The sequence below is a fragment of the Telmatherina bonti genome (genome assembly GCF_933228915.1).
Source record: "Telmatherina bonti genome assembly, chromosome: 5".
In the NCBI taxonomy this organism is placed as follows: Eukaryota; Metazoa; Chordata; class Actinopteri; order Atheriniformes; family Telmatherinidae; genus Telmatherina; species Telmatherina bonti.
The window spans coordinates 7,409,171-7,422,340 of record NC_136623.1 but is presented as its reverse complement, the minus strand read 5'-3'; the positions used below and the strand labels follow the sequence as shown (position 1 = coordinate 7,422,340).

The window sequence follows — 13,170 nt, the reverse complement described above, 5'->3', positions numbered from 1 at the left end:
GTGTGTGTGTGTTGCATTGAAGGGTGAAGTCTGCACAGAGCGATGTCCGGAGGGAAGGTTTGGGCCCAACTGTACTGATGAGTGTGTTTGCCACAACAGTGGCAAATGTGACCCAGAGACTGGAGAGTGCCGTTGTGCTACAGGTTTCACTGGGAACAGGTGTGTATATGGAACCATATCTTCCTGCTTTACCGCCAGCGCTGATTTTCTTGGTGTCAGTTGTAAAACTGTACCTAAGACATACCAAGATATAAGTCATAGCAGCCTTGGTAGATGATATCTGACCAATAAACAGTGGTGAATGTCTTTTTCCTGACCGTTTAACCCTACAGACACAGGAAAAGAACCAACGTCCTGCTTGCTAACTGAAAACCAGAAGCATTTCTGGGGTTTTTTCGTTTGTTTTCTCAGCTTGCATGTATCCATGCATTGTTCTTCAGGTGTAACGAGGAGTGTGCTGCGGGAACTTACGGACAGGACTGTAAAGGCATCTGTGACTGTGCTAACGGTGCGCGCTGCTACAACATTCATGGCGGCTGTCTGTGCGAGCCGGGCTTCAGCGGGCCGCAGTGCAGGAACAGGATGTGTGCGCCCGGGAATTACGGCATGCACTGTGAACACGCATGTCTCTGTCAGGAAAAACACACCCTCAGGTGAGTTTGTTTTCACCACACGGATTTGGTGGGGTAGAGGAGGCCTTCATATAAAGTTCCGGTTGTCAACAGAACCAAACAAGACCAACGTCCATCCACACTAAGTTAACGTTACTGAAGAATGTAAAGCAGTGAAATAAAAAACATGGAAATCTACAAAAACAACACTGAAGAGGAGCAATTAAAGATGCAAATCAGCAGCTTTCATGCCTTCTTTATGATTTCCTTCTGCCCAGGAAACTCTGAAACATCCTTTATGAAAACAGAAAGCTTTACAGTTCCACATTTCCTTTCAGGTAATCCGCTTATTATGTATTTCCTTTATGGGACAACAGATGGAAATTAGCAACCTGCTAATCTGGCAAATGTACTGCTAACCTGTATCTTCAGTAATATGCACTGTTCTATTCAAACAAACAATCGAATTAAGTCCCAGATTATCTTCATATAGTCACACTGACTGCATACATAAGACAAAGGTTTGGACACACTTTCCCATTAAATCCAATAGTATAGTGTTTCCAAATTTTTGACTGGGACCGAATATGTATATCATGTCAGTATGTATACTTTTTCTTTTTTTATATTGATCATGATCTGCAAGCACAGCCTCATCCTCTTATTTTGAAATAATTTCATGTCTTATGCACAATCGCTTTATTTGGGGAAATAGAGAAATGTTGTCAACAGGTAATATTTGCATCGATGAAAGATTTCTTTTTAATAAAATATTGGGTATAGTCAGTGGAATAATGGATGTATAAACACCAATCTGAAGTTTTAGTGCATTGTTGATGCAGCCATCTTCCCCCAGCTTACTGCAGACTGCATAAAGAGTAAAAGGGAGAGTGGTGAAGAAAAGACAACAGGAATTCATTTTAATGTCTGTTTGACGGAACCTCAAGTCTTCTTGACTCACTGTGGAAAACTTCCACATTACAGACATGCTTGTGATTTAACTCAACCCGATCTGTAAGTCACCTGTAAAGTCAGTGGAGCTGAAAATGAGCTGATTCCAGCTGCTGAAATGTCCTGTTTACAAGGCTTTTCTGAGTACAGTTGAGTCCCCCAGCCGGTGATGGACTCAGAGCTTTTCTACCGTTTATGATGGGTCTAATGATGACTACATACTAACTGGAATAAAAACCAGCCGGCACAATGTCGTCTCGGAAAGATTAAACCTACAACTACTGATCAGCTGTAGATTTGATGGATCATATATCTGCTTTGAAAAGGTTTTCCTCATATCTATCTGGAAGATGATCGTGGCTGCCGCCACATTTAAGTCCTCCTCTCAGTCACTTGCCACAGTGTTCCACAAAGCTCTTTTCTGGGATCTCTGTTCATTTTATGTCTTCTTGCTCCGCTCCACATTTTAGACTCTTTTAAAGATGTCTTATCGTTGTTATGCTGATGATATTCAATTATGTATTTCTTTTAAAGCTCAGGATGTTTTTAGGATGCATATCTTGCTTGGGAGTTTGGAGATCATCAGAGGTTTCTTCACCTGAATGATAGAAAGACTGAAGTCCTTCAGAAAGTCTTGGGCCACTTATTTAGCCCTGATTACGAACCATAGGGTAACTCTTGACCTATCTTTGGATAGGAAATTGCTAGCTTATTCATGTTTTTATCATTTGAAAAACATCACCAAGCTGAGTCCATTTGTGTCACGACCTAAGACGATCATTTGTGCCTTTATTTCATCTTGACTCGACTACTGTAATTCTGTATTTTACATGTCACAAAAATCTCTGGAACATCGTCAGGTTGTCCAGAACGCTTCTACACGGCTAAAATCAAAATATTCTCATGTCACCCCCGAACTAATTCAGAAGCTCTGGCTCCTGCTGGTTGTGGCGCAGACCGCTAAAAACCAAACCATTTTTTGTCTGTTAATAATAATGTGTGTTTATGTTGCAAAGCTGCCACCCCATGAAAGGAGAGTGCACCTGCCAGCCGGGGTGGGCGGGGCTACACTGCAACGAGACCTGCGCTCATGGTTTCTATGGTAACGGCTGCCTGGAGCCGTGTCTTTGTGTGAATGGAGGAGTGTGCGACAGCACCTCTGGACAATGCCATTGTGCGCCAGGGTTCACGGTGAGTACAACTTATCTGGAAATTAGTTGGAAAGTTCCTTGTGGTTTTAAGCAATGGTTTTCCACGACTTCAGGGCGTCCACTGTGAAAACTCCTGTAAATGCGGAACGTATGGGAAGAACTGCTCCCTGGAGTGCGCCTGCGAAAACTTTATCGACTGCTCGCCAACTGACGGGACATGCTTCTGCAAAGAGGGTAAAAAGTTCCAGCAGGAGAGCAATGAAATCATCATAGTTTTTTTTCAGAAGTCAAACTGGTGAACACGTAAGAGGAAGACAGAAATGCGAAGCTTATGAGTCGTGTGTGCAGGCTGGCGAGGGCTGGACTGCTCCATCCCCTGCTCTGAAGGAACCTGGGGTCCAGGATGTAACTCCACCTGCCACTGCACCAACGGGGCAAAATGTAACCCTGCAGATGGATCCTGCATCTGCACAACCGGCTGGCAGGGGGACCGCTGTGATCAGCCTTGCCCGGTGAGTTTCTGGATGGATGCAGTAAGATCTTCCAGTCAAGATGTCGAAGCGTGTACAGAGTACTGAAGCGACGAGCTAAATGCGTATGCAATCATGACAAACAAGACCTTGAATAGTCTGGCAGACTAACGTAGAGTGTATAAAAGATGGACAGAGTCTCTACGACATTACCGAGAGGTTTCTGAAGAGCTGAACTGAAGCTCTTACCATGTTGGGAGCGTCACGTGTGTCGTCTCTCCAGGAAAATACAAAATTGGGCAAAGAGGTGGAGCTGAGAGGGGTTGTGAGCGTGGGGGGGATTGACATCTAACTCCCAGATGTCTATTTAGAATTAAACTTAATTCCAATTTAAGCAGCTGGTTTATTTGCATTTTAATTCGAACTATTTAAGTCCTCTTCCATGTAAACTTTCTTTCTGCTCGAAGTTAATTCCAGTCATTCTGCGCATGCTCGTTACCGTGTCCCGTCCCGATGATGTGTGCTGTTTTCCCCGTCTTCAGTAGTCTATCTTCCTTCTCAGTTAATGAAAAAGTGAAGTAGTATGCTTGTGTCGCGCTGGTACTTCAAAATTATAATCAAAATAGCGGCAAAACTGGTACTTATGTACTTTTCCAAGTTATGACCGAAAAGACGAGAAGCAGGGAGCGAAATTTGTTTATTTCAGGTAGATGTCAATACGTCACCCCCTGTCCAATCAAAACGCTTCCCAATCTGCCAATCTAAAACGGGATTAAGTAAGGACCTGTTTCCATGTAAACTCGTAGGAGAATACTTTTAATTCGGAAATATTTTGTCCCGAATTATTAATCCTGAATTAAAAAACATCATGTAACCAAACCAAGTTACTACTAAATTACCACTTCTACTGCTCTTCCACATTGTTGACCATGTGAGTCAAGACAACGGTTTAGTGGTGCTGTATTCATTTGGTTGCAGTTTGCATCTTATGCCACTAGATGTCGCATCATCCCACATACTGGACGGCAGGAAATTTCACCAAAAAACAAAAGAATGTTCTCTCCCTTTAGTGACAATAAAAATAAACTTTAACTTTGAATAAAGTAGTAAAAAGGACTTCTTACACAGCGTATAACACTGCTCAGAGCAAACGTTGCACCTGGAGGTGCATATCTCAGGAAGGTATCTGTAGCCCCATTCTTTTTCTTTTAACTTCCACTAACTACATCTTTGGATGTTTTTTAAAGTAAAAATATCCCCTTTATATGTGTTAATCCCTCCCTCACATCCTGTCTGTTGCTTTGGGAAGCAACAGCGAGCATCCTGGAGAGAAGCCACCACGCGGCATGAAAACAGATGTCACTTAGTCAGATAAATCAATCATAACTCTCAAAGATAGATGAAAAATATCACATCTTTGTTCTGCAGAAAGTCATAAATGCACTGCTGTCTTTGATGAGATGAATGCATGAACCATAAGATGTTACAGGACAAGTTAGTTGTGACTGGACAGTAGCTGCCATGCCTTACCTCAGTCTCTATATGTACCCCTCTTGTCCATGCCAACCAGCCAGGCTGTCCACGCAACATAATGCCAGTGTAGCATTTTGTCCGACTGACTGATCTGGACGAGCTCTGAAGAGATTCCCCTGATAATTCTTTCCCTGTTGGCGCTTGTTCACTGTGCAGATGGGCACGTTTGGGCCCGGCTGCCTGAAGAGGTGTGATTGCGTCCATGCTAACGGCTGCCAGGCTACCACCGGGGAGTGCCACTGTCTGCCAGGCTGGAAGGGTAAGCGATGACGTCCCGCTGCTGTCGCTGCCAGCTTGGCTGCAGCGTCACAGATAAGCTCCAAAAGGCTGAGTGAGCCACAGGTTTTACACCCAGCTCCTGTCTCTGTTACTCTTATTGATTAGATATCTGATTTTATTGTACTTATAGAAAATTATATCATATACATGTTTCACATGTGGTTCTTATATGTATATACATGTAAAAAGTGGATTTACATGTGGTTTTTATTTGATTTGCATGTCAAACATGTGATTCACATGCATCAACCACATGTGATTCATACGTTCTTCACATGTGGATGAATGAAAATGTTCCAAATACACATGGAAATGTGCATGTGAACCACATCTGCAAACATGTGGAGCACGTGGGGTTTTTTTCAGTAAGTGTAGCGATAATAATTTATTTATTTAACACCTTTCTGGTCTATTTTTTCCTTCGGGCACCTGAAGACACCTTGTTAGAAAACAGGAGAATAAAGAGAGTCTTAATTTAGAATATAATAACATTTATATTCAGTCATTTATACTCAGTTTAATTTATTATAACAAACCTCTATCACAGCATCACAGGCCGGGAAATGTATCGCTGTGGGCGGAGCTTATTTATCATGAGAACTTTGACTTTGTAAGCAAACAAGTTTTAGAGGGAACATCTGGTATTTGGCAATAATAACATTACTGTCCATTAAAAAGCCATTAAAAAGGAGTATTGCCGGTACTGACGATACTGCCGGTACTGACGATACTGACGGTACTGACGATACTGACGGTACTGCCGGTACTGACGATACTGAGGTTACTGAGGTTACTGACGATACTGACGGTACTGAGGTTACTGACAATACTGACGATACTGAGGTTACTGACGGTACTGACGGTACTGACGGTACTGACGATACTGACGGTACTGACGGTACTGACGGTACTGACGGTACTGACGATACTGACGGTACTGACGGTACTGACGGTACTGAGGTTACTGACGGTACTGACGGTACTGAGGTTACTGACGGTACTGACGGTACTGACGGTACTGAGGTTACTGAAGGTACTGACGGTACTGACGGTACTGACGATACTGAGGTTACTGAAGGTACTGACGGTACTGACGGTACTGACAATACTGACGGTACTGAGGTTACTGACGGTACTGACGGTACTGACAATACTGACGGTACTGAAGGTACTGACGGTACTGAGGTTACTGACGGTACTGACGGTACTGACGGTATTGACGGTACTGACAATACTGACGGTACTGACGGTACTGACGGTACTGAGGTTACTGACAGTACTGACGGTACTGACGGTACTGACGGTACTGAGGTTACTGAAGGTACTGACGGTACTGACGGTACTGACGGTACTGACGGTACTGAGGTTACTGAAGGTACTGACGGTATTGACGGTACTGACAATACTGACGGTACTGACGGTACTGACAATACTGACAGTACTGACGGTACTGACGGTACTGAGGGTACTGAGGGTACTGACGATACTGAGGTTACTGACGATACTGACGATACTGAGGTTACTGACGGAACTGACGATACTGAGGTTACTGACGGTACTGACGGTACTGACGGTACTGACGGTACTGACGGTACTGACGATACTGAGGTTACTGAGGTTACTGACGGTACTGACGGTACTGACGGTACTGAGGTTACTGACAATACTGACGATACTGACGGTACTGACGGTACTGACGGTACTGACGGGACTGACGATACTGAGGTTACTGACGGTACTGACGGTACTGACGGTACTGACGGTACTGACGATACTGACGGTACTGACGGTACTGACGGTACTGACGGTACTGACGATACTGACGGTACTGACGGTACTGACGGTACTGACGATACTGAGGTTACTGACGGTACTGACGGTACTGACGATACTGAGGTTACTGACGGTACTGACGGTACTGACGGTACTGACGGTACTGACGATACTGAGGTTACTGAGGTTACTGACGGTACTGACGGTACTGACGGTACTGACGGTACTGACGGTACTGAGGTTACTAAAGCCGTGCTCGCTACAACTGTGTTGAACCACAGAGGGGGTTAATTTACAGAAGAGGTTCTGTTTCAACCAGACATGTTTATGCCGGTTCTGAAAGTTTGCAGTTTGGTCTGTAGTTCTGTAGCGATGTGGAGTCCGAATGAAGCTTCTGTAGCAGCAGGTCCACGACTTCATGCTGCTTGGAACAGATCCAGATGGCAGAAACAAGAAGGCTGAGTGAGGGGGGGTGATTGGGAGCGAAGGAGGAGGATGTCGCCTAGGAAACAGGAAATGTCTGCTGAAATGATGGAAGGATGACTTCTACCTGCATGAAGAAGGTGTTAAAACAGTTTCTGATCCGTCGTGTTCCTGCAGGTTCCCGCTGCAGCGAGCCCTGTCCTGAGGGCCTGTGGGGGGCCCGCTGCAACCACTCCTGCTCCAAGCACTGCCCCAACAGCGACACATGCATGAGGGAGACTGGCGAGTGTGTGTGCCGTCCAGGCTACTGGGGAGTCAACTGCCAGAACAGTAAGCGTTGCTATGGTGACGACTAGATGTTGAGTGGAGTGGGTGGAGGTGGTGGATGAAACACACCGTCTAAATTCTGCTCCCACTGTTCCACCCGACTGTCCTGCAGACTCGTCCGAGCAGACGGGGAGCGTCATGGTTCCTCTTCCTCCCAGTGAGAGGGAGTCGTGGGGGGCCATCGCCGGCATCGTGGTGCTCGTCCTCCTGGTGGTGCTCCTGCTGGCGCTGCTGCTGCTTTACCGCCGCCGGCAGAAAGATAAGCAGAACAGCACGCCCACCGTCTCCTTCTCCACCAGCCGCACCGTCAACTCGGAATACGCCGTTCCAGGTACGTTACCGAGTCTGTCTGGAAGCTGGACCTCACCGGGTTTCTGGAGCGTTCGGAGGAGGTTCTGGTTCTGACTCCAGCTCCTCTCTGTCATGCATCGTTTCCTCGCCGTTGCTTTCCAGATGTTCTGGCTCAGCTCGGTTCATCCGGGTCTAATTACCGTCTCATGTCTTGGACTTCCTGCTCTGGCAGCACCTCGGCTTTAGTTTGGGTTTAATAATTACATGTTTTACATCTGTAACCGGCTTATTTTGGCTTTCAGACACATTATTATTATTTATAAATAAACAAACAGCTTCAGTTTTGGGTGCAAACATGGCAACAAGCTGATTCTGGTTTGACTTTAAAGAACAGCCTAGAAATTTCTCTCCAGCGGTGATATTTGGGTTTTTTAAGGCATTTTTGTGAACGTGTTTCTGTCATTAAATCTTCATTTTATCAACGCTTTTATATCACATTTTAGTGACAAATGATTTCTTCTGGTACATCTGAAACCAAACTGGCTTGTTGAGGACTTTAAACGGCACATGAACCATGTGTCCTTACAGAACAAACACATGTGGACGATGCGTGCTCCACATGTGGTTCACACGTTCATGTGTACTAGGTGTACGTGTCATCAGGGGGTAAATTCACATGTGAATTACATGTAAATCAAACGTTAAACGCAGCAGATTTACATGTAAATCTCATGTTCACATGTTGATGATATGAAAATATTCCACAAACACGTTGTTTCCATGGCAACGGAACAGCTGACTCAGCTGAGACTATGGTCACCGCGGACCTCACGGTGCTTTAACGGCGGCCGGCGTGATGCCGTGTGTTTGTTCCTGCAGATGTTCCTCACAGCTACCATCACTACTACTCCAACCCCAGCTACCACACGCTGAGCCAGAACAGGCCCCCCCTGCCTCACCTCCCCAACAACCGCGACCGCATCGTCAAGGTCAGTCGCCGTCTCCCGCTTCACCACTCCCATCTGGGAATGGGTTTTTACTGGTTTTCCTCTCTTTCCTGCCACACAGAACAACAACCAGCTCTTCTGCAGCGTGAAAAACGCAGCGAGGGAGCGGCGAAGTTTTTTCGGCGTGGAGCCCAACGCCACTCTGCCGGCAGACTGGAAGCACCACGAAGCCCGGAAAGACTGCGGTCAGTCCGGATGATGCTCGCTGCAGCTGCTCGCTGCTCGCTGCTCGCTGCTCGCTGCTCGCTGCGGCTGCGGCTGCGGCTGCAGCTGCTCGCTGCGGCTGCGGCTGCAGCTGCTCGCTGCGGCTGCGGCTGCGGCTGCTCGCTGCGGCTGCTTGCTGCAGCTGCTCGCTGCAGCTGCTCGCTGCGGCTGCGGCTGCTCGCTGCAGCTGCTCGCTGCAGCTGCTCGCTGCAGCTGCTCGCTGCGGCTGCGGCTGCTCGCTGCGGCTGCTTGATGCTCGCTGCAGCTGCTCGCTGCAGCTGCTCGCTGCGGCTGCGGCTGCGGCTGCTCGCTGCAGCTGCTCGCTGCGGCTGCGGCTGCGGCTGCGACTTCACACACGTAGATCCTGAAATGTTGGCATGAACATTCGTGACTTTCCCTGCTGACACGCAGCTGCAGAAACATGTAAAAATCCAAAGATAATCAGACTGATAGAAGTGATCAGATCCGATCAGGTGTGTCTCTGAGCTGAAAACCAGCTTGTTTCGCTCCGACCTTCCGACCACCTGATTTCCTGCTAAGTGCTCGTTGATACGAGCCTGTAAACACTTCATGATCGCTGCTTTGGCAGCTGCGATCTCTCACCTGGTATTGATTTTGCACGTTTCCAAAACGGCTCGTCTGCTTGTGATTAGTTCACCATAAATTCGAAGGTAGACTGAAAATGTGTTTTTTTACTGTTTCCAGGAGCTTTTGGCATCGACAGGAGCTACAGCTACAGCGCCAGCCTCGGGAAGTATCACAACAAAGGTACTTTATCGGCTCGTTGCCTCTTTTCTACCTGCTGATGAAGGCAGGAGCCGCAAACACCTGCAGATTATCTGCAACAGAAGCTGTTGAACAGCTGTTTAGTTTCCCCAAACAATCACATGGCAACGTTGACTTCTCTGTGTTTCCGTGGCGACAGAGCTGAAGGACTCGGCGGCAGTGAGCAGCAGCTCTCTGAACAGTGAGAATCCTTACGCCACCATCAAAGACCTGCCCGGCCTTCCCTTCGGCCCCCCAGAGAGCAGCTACATGGAGATGAAGTCGGCCGTGCACCGAGAGCGGGCGTACACCGAGATCAGCCCCCCGCCGTTCGCCACCGCCACCTTTCGCAGAGGTGAGTCAGAGACGTTTGCTCGGAAAATAACTTTGTTTTCTTGATCTGTTTTGGGAACAGAAACTTCCAGATGAAAAAAAAAAGTTGAATTTCTTAAAATGTACAAAACAAATTAAAAACGTAAAAGTTTGTTGTTAATTTGAACTTTGTCAAACAGAAACAAGCCGGAAATGTGGAAGCTGAAGCGAAGCAGGTTTACAACAGTGGCTCATCTGGTTCCCCCCAATGCACGTTGGCGACTCGGTGCAGGTTCAAGTCCTCGCTCTCTCTGACCCCCTTCCTGTCCAGCTGCTGTCAAATAAACACCACAAGAGCAAAAAATCCATAAAAATAGTTTACAGTAGGAGACTGTCCAACTGGTGAGGGTGTCTGGATTGGGTATAAAAGCAGGATCCATCAAAGGTTTCTTCTTTAAAAGCAGAGATCACCAGCATGGTTCAAACTTCATCATCAAGTTCATCAAGTTCTGGCAGATTGTAAAGAACTTTGGTTTCTTTGCATCTTTGTGCAGAAAATTGAGAAAAGATTCAGGAAGGTCGAGAACTGCAGGAAAAACCGTGATGACATCATGATCCGTGCAGTTATATGGACCTCAGAGCACCTTGGAAAACCATCCATCACTGCATTCAGAACCTAAAACTAGATCATACAAGCAGGAGGAAACCAAAGCTGGGAGAATTACTTCCATCTAGAGCCGCATTCCTCGTTCCGTGGTTTGCTAGCCTCATGCAGCTCACCGACTCTTGCCTTGCGGCTCGTGAAGTAGCCGCTGGCTTTCTGAAAATGCATCTAAACAAGTCATAATGATCCTCAACGCTGCAGTTCTCTCCACAAACAAGAGCTGCAGGCTGCTTGCAGAAACTCTGCTGTCCTAACGGCCCTAACTGACCCTGCCAGAGTTCAGCCGAACTCCACCAAAGATCAAACGTGTTTTTCCCCCCCAAATAGTTCCTTCATTTTCACAAAAGACGAAGACAAATCCATATAACACTTTCTTTTTTTTTTGGCTGTAAACAAAGTTGTCGCTGCAAACCAGATAGAGGAGTTTTCTGTTGGGTTGTGGCGTTGGCTGTTTTACAGCAGCAGTTGACAAAACGGCATATTTGCCGGTGGAGAAACGCAGACATCCGCAGCATTTGACGGTACAGGATTGACAGTTGCTGTTCTCAGTTTTTGGATCTCGTCGTGTCTCAGTAACAGTCGCTCTGCTACTGGTTTAAAAGTGTGGAGAAAATGTAAGGAGCCGTATGATTGGCTGAAAGCAAATACACCTGGTCAACTGATGAATCTGTCAGAGTTGTCAATTTGATTGACAGATTTTTCCACCAATGGTAACATTTGTTAACCTGCGACGTCAGGGGAGTCTCAAAATCCACCGTACAGATTTCTGTCACAAATACTGAGATGTTCGCAAATGAGAAGCAGGTTGGAAATGCACGTTCAGCAATTCGTGTGAATCTGTGAAAATATATAAAAGTGTGCATCAAAATTATATTTGTGAATTAGAGCATGTTCATTTGTGAAACAGAAAGTTTCTGAGACTGATCTGGCCTCATAGTTACTGATTTGGCAACGTAGCAGGAAACGAAACGAGCTTTTTTCTTTGGAAAAAGTGACTCTCCTCTTGTCTTAGGATATAGAGTGCGGCTCTTGTTGGATTAACAGTGAGGGCCGCTGATCTAATGCTAAAATCACGCATCACGGTAAAAGCATGATGCATTGTAGCGCCTCACCATTTTGTTTCAACAACGGTAGCTGGCGTGGGTCAAAAATCCTCAGTCGTCTCCATTTGTTCTACTCAGTCAGTAAACCAGATTACCTCGTTGTTCCAACTGGAATTGTCTGGTTTAGTGCATGAAGATGACTTGTAGAAAGTAGAAATCCAACCTCTGCTGCAGCGACAGACTCTGAGACCTGGATCTCTCCTTCCTGTGGAACCGTATGTTTACCTGGTTTCATCGTTGCAGTGAAGCTGGACGGACAGCTGGTGGGAAGCTTCCCCAGCTGCCTTTACTGCAACAGAAAGCTGCCGTTTAGCGTGGCTTTAAAAGAAACCATGTAAACGTCCTCTTCTGATTATCAGTGTAGGTCAAAATACAGCGATGACAACAAGTTTAGACGTTCAGACATGAAGCGACAGACGTCACGACGTCGCTTTAAAAGGAAGCTGATGGAAAGTCGACTCTATTCAGCTTCTACTGAGTCTGTTCCTGCAGCAGATTTTACATCCGTTTCTAACAAATAAAAGCTTCTGCAGTAGAAACCAGAGCATAAAAGAAGCCTTCACCTCTGCCACGGAGGCTTCTGGTCATTCAGGATCCAGATTCGTCTCTTTTCATGTAAATCTGCTCGTTACTTTTGGAGAAATCCTGCAGCAGAACGATCAGCGATAACCTGGTCGGCAGAGGTCATCACCTCTCTGTCAGAGTCTCAGTCAGTCAAAGCTGCAGACGGGATTGTTGCTGTTTGACAGCTGGGGAGGAGACGCTTCCTGATGAACACAGATCTGCTTTTATTGAGGAAGAGACGCTGAAAGGAAGCGGAAGAGCAGGAGGAAGGAAAACCAGGGTGGTCCTGCAGCTTCTTATTCCACCTGCTTCTTAGGTTTCATTAAAGGAGGCAACGGATTGTTTTCTTTAAATCTGGGACATGTTGGATATTTCTGTTGATTAAAACTGAACCAGGACTGGATTTGCTCTGAAAACACCTTTAAGAAGCTGAAGTCAGTCCACAGAAAGACACGTCGTCTCAGCTGATGTTGCACAAACACAACAGGTTTAGTGGCGGTTGGAGAGTAAAATGCGAAGCACTCCACGACTTCCAGCTCTTCAGATCCATCCGATAAAATATTAAAACATGTAAATAACGTGTTTCTGAGCTTCATTAGACGACTTTCAATAAGCACGTTCCAGGACACGTTCCAGGACATATATCAGGACAGATTCCAGGACACGTTCCAGGACAGATTCCAGGACAGATTCCAGGACACTTTTGACCAGAAATTCCAGGTTTTCCCAAACTAACTGGAGT

The 13,170-nt window shown here is 46.2% G+C and overlaps 1 protein-coding gene across 1 annotated transcript in view; it reads left to right on the top strand.

The window, feature by feature from the left end:
- The window catches only part of pear1 (platelet endothelial aggregation receptor 1), a 72,229-nt gene that overhangs the window by 55,193 nt on the left and 3,866 nt on the right, over positions 1–13,170 (top strand). The window contains exons 8-19 of the mRNA XM_079241423.1: positions 23–159; positions 441–653; positions 2,579–2,753; positions 2,827–2,947; positions 3,062–3,225; positions 4,873–4,975; positions 7,369–7,521; positions 7,631–7,849; positions 8,689–8,798; positions 8,878–9,001; positions 9,726–9,788; positions 9,946–10,140. Of these exons, the coding sequence (XP_079097549.1) occupies positions 23–159; positions 441–653; positions 2,579–2,753; positions 2,827–2,947; positions 3,062–3,225; positions 4,873–4,975; positions 7,369–7,521; positions 7,631–7,849; positions 8,689–8,798; positions 8,878–9,001; positions 9,726–9,788; positions 9,946–10,140 (1,777 nt within the window). The remainder of the gene's footprint in view (positions 1–22; positions 160–440; positions 654–2,578; positions 2,754–2,826; positions 2,948–3,061; positions 3,226–4,872; positions 4,976–7,368; positions 7,522–7,630; positions 7,850–8,688; positions 8,799–8,877; positions 9,002–9,725; positions 9,789–9,945; positions 10,141–13,170) is intronic.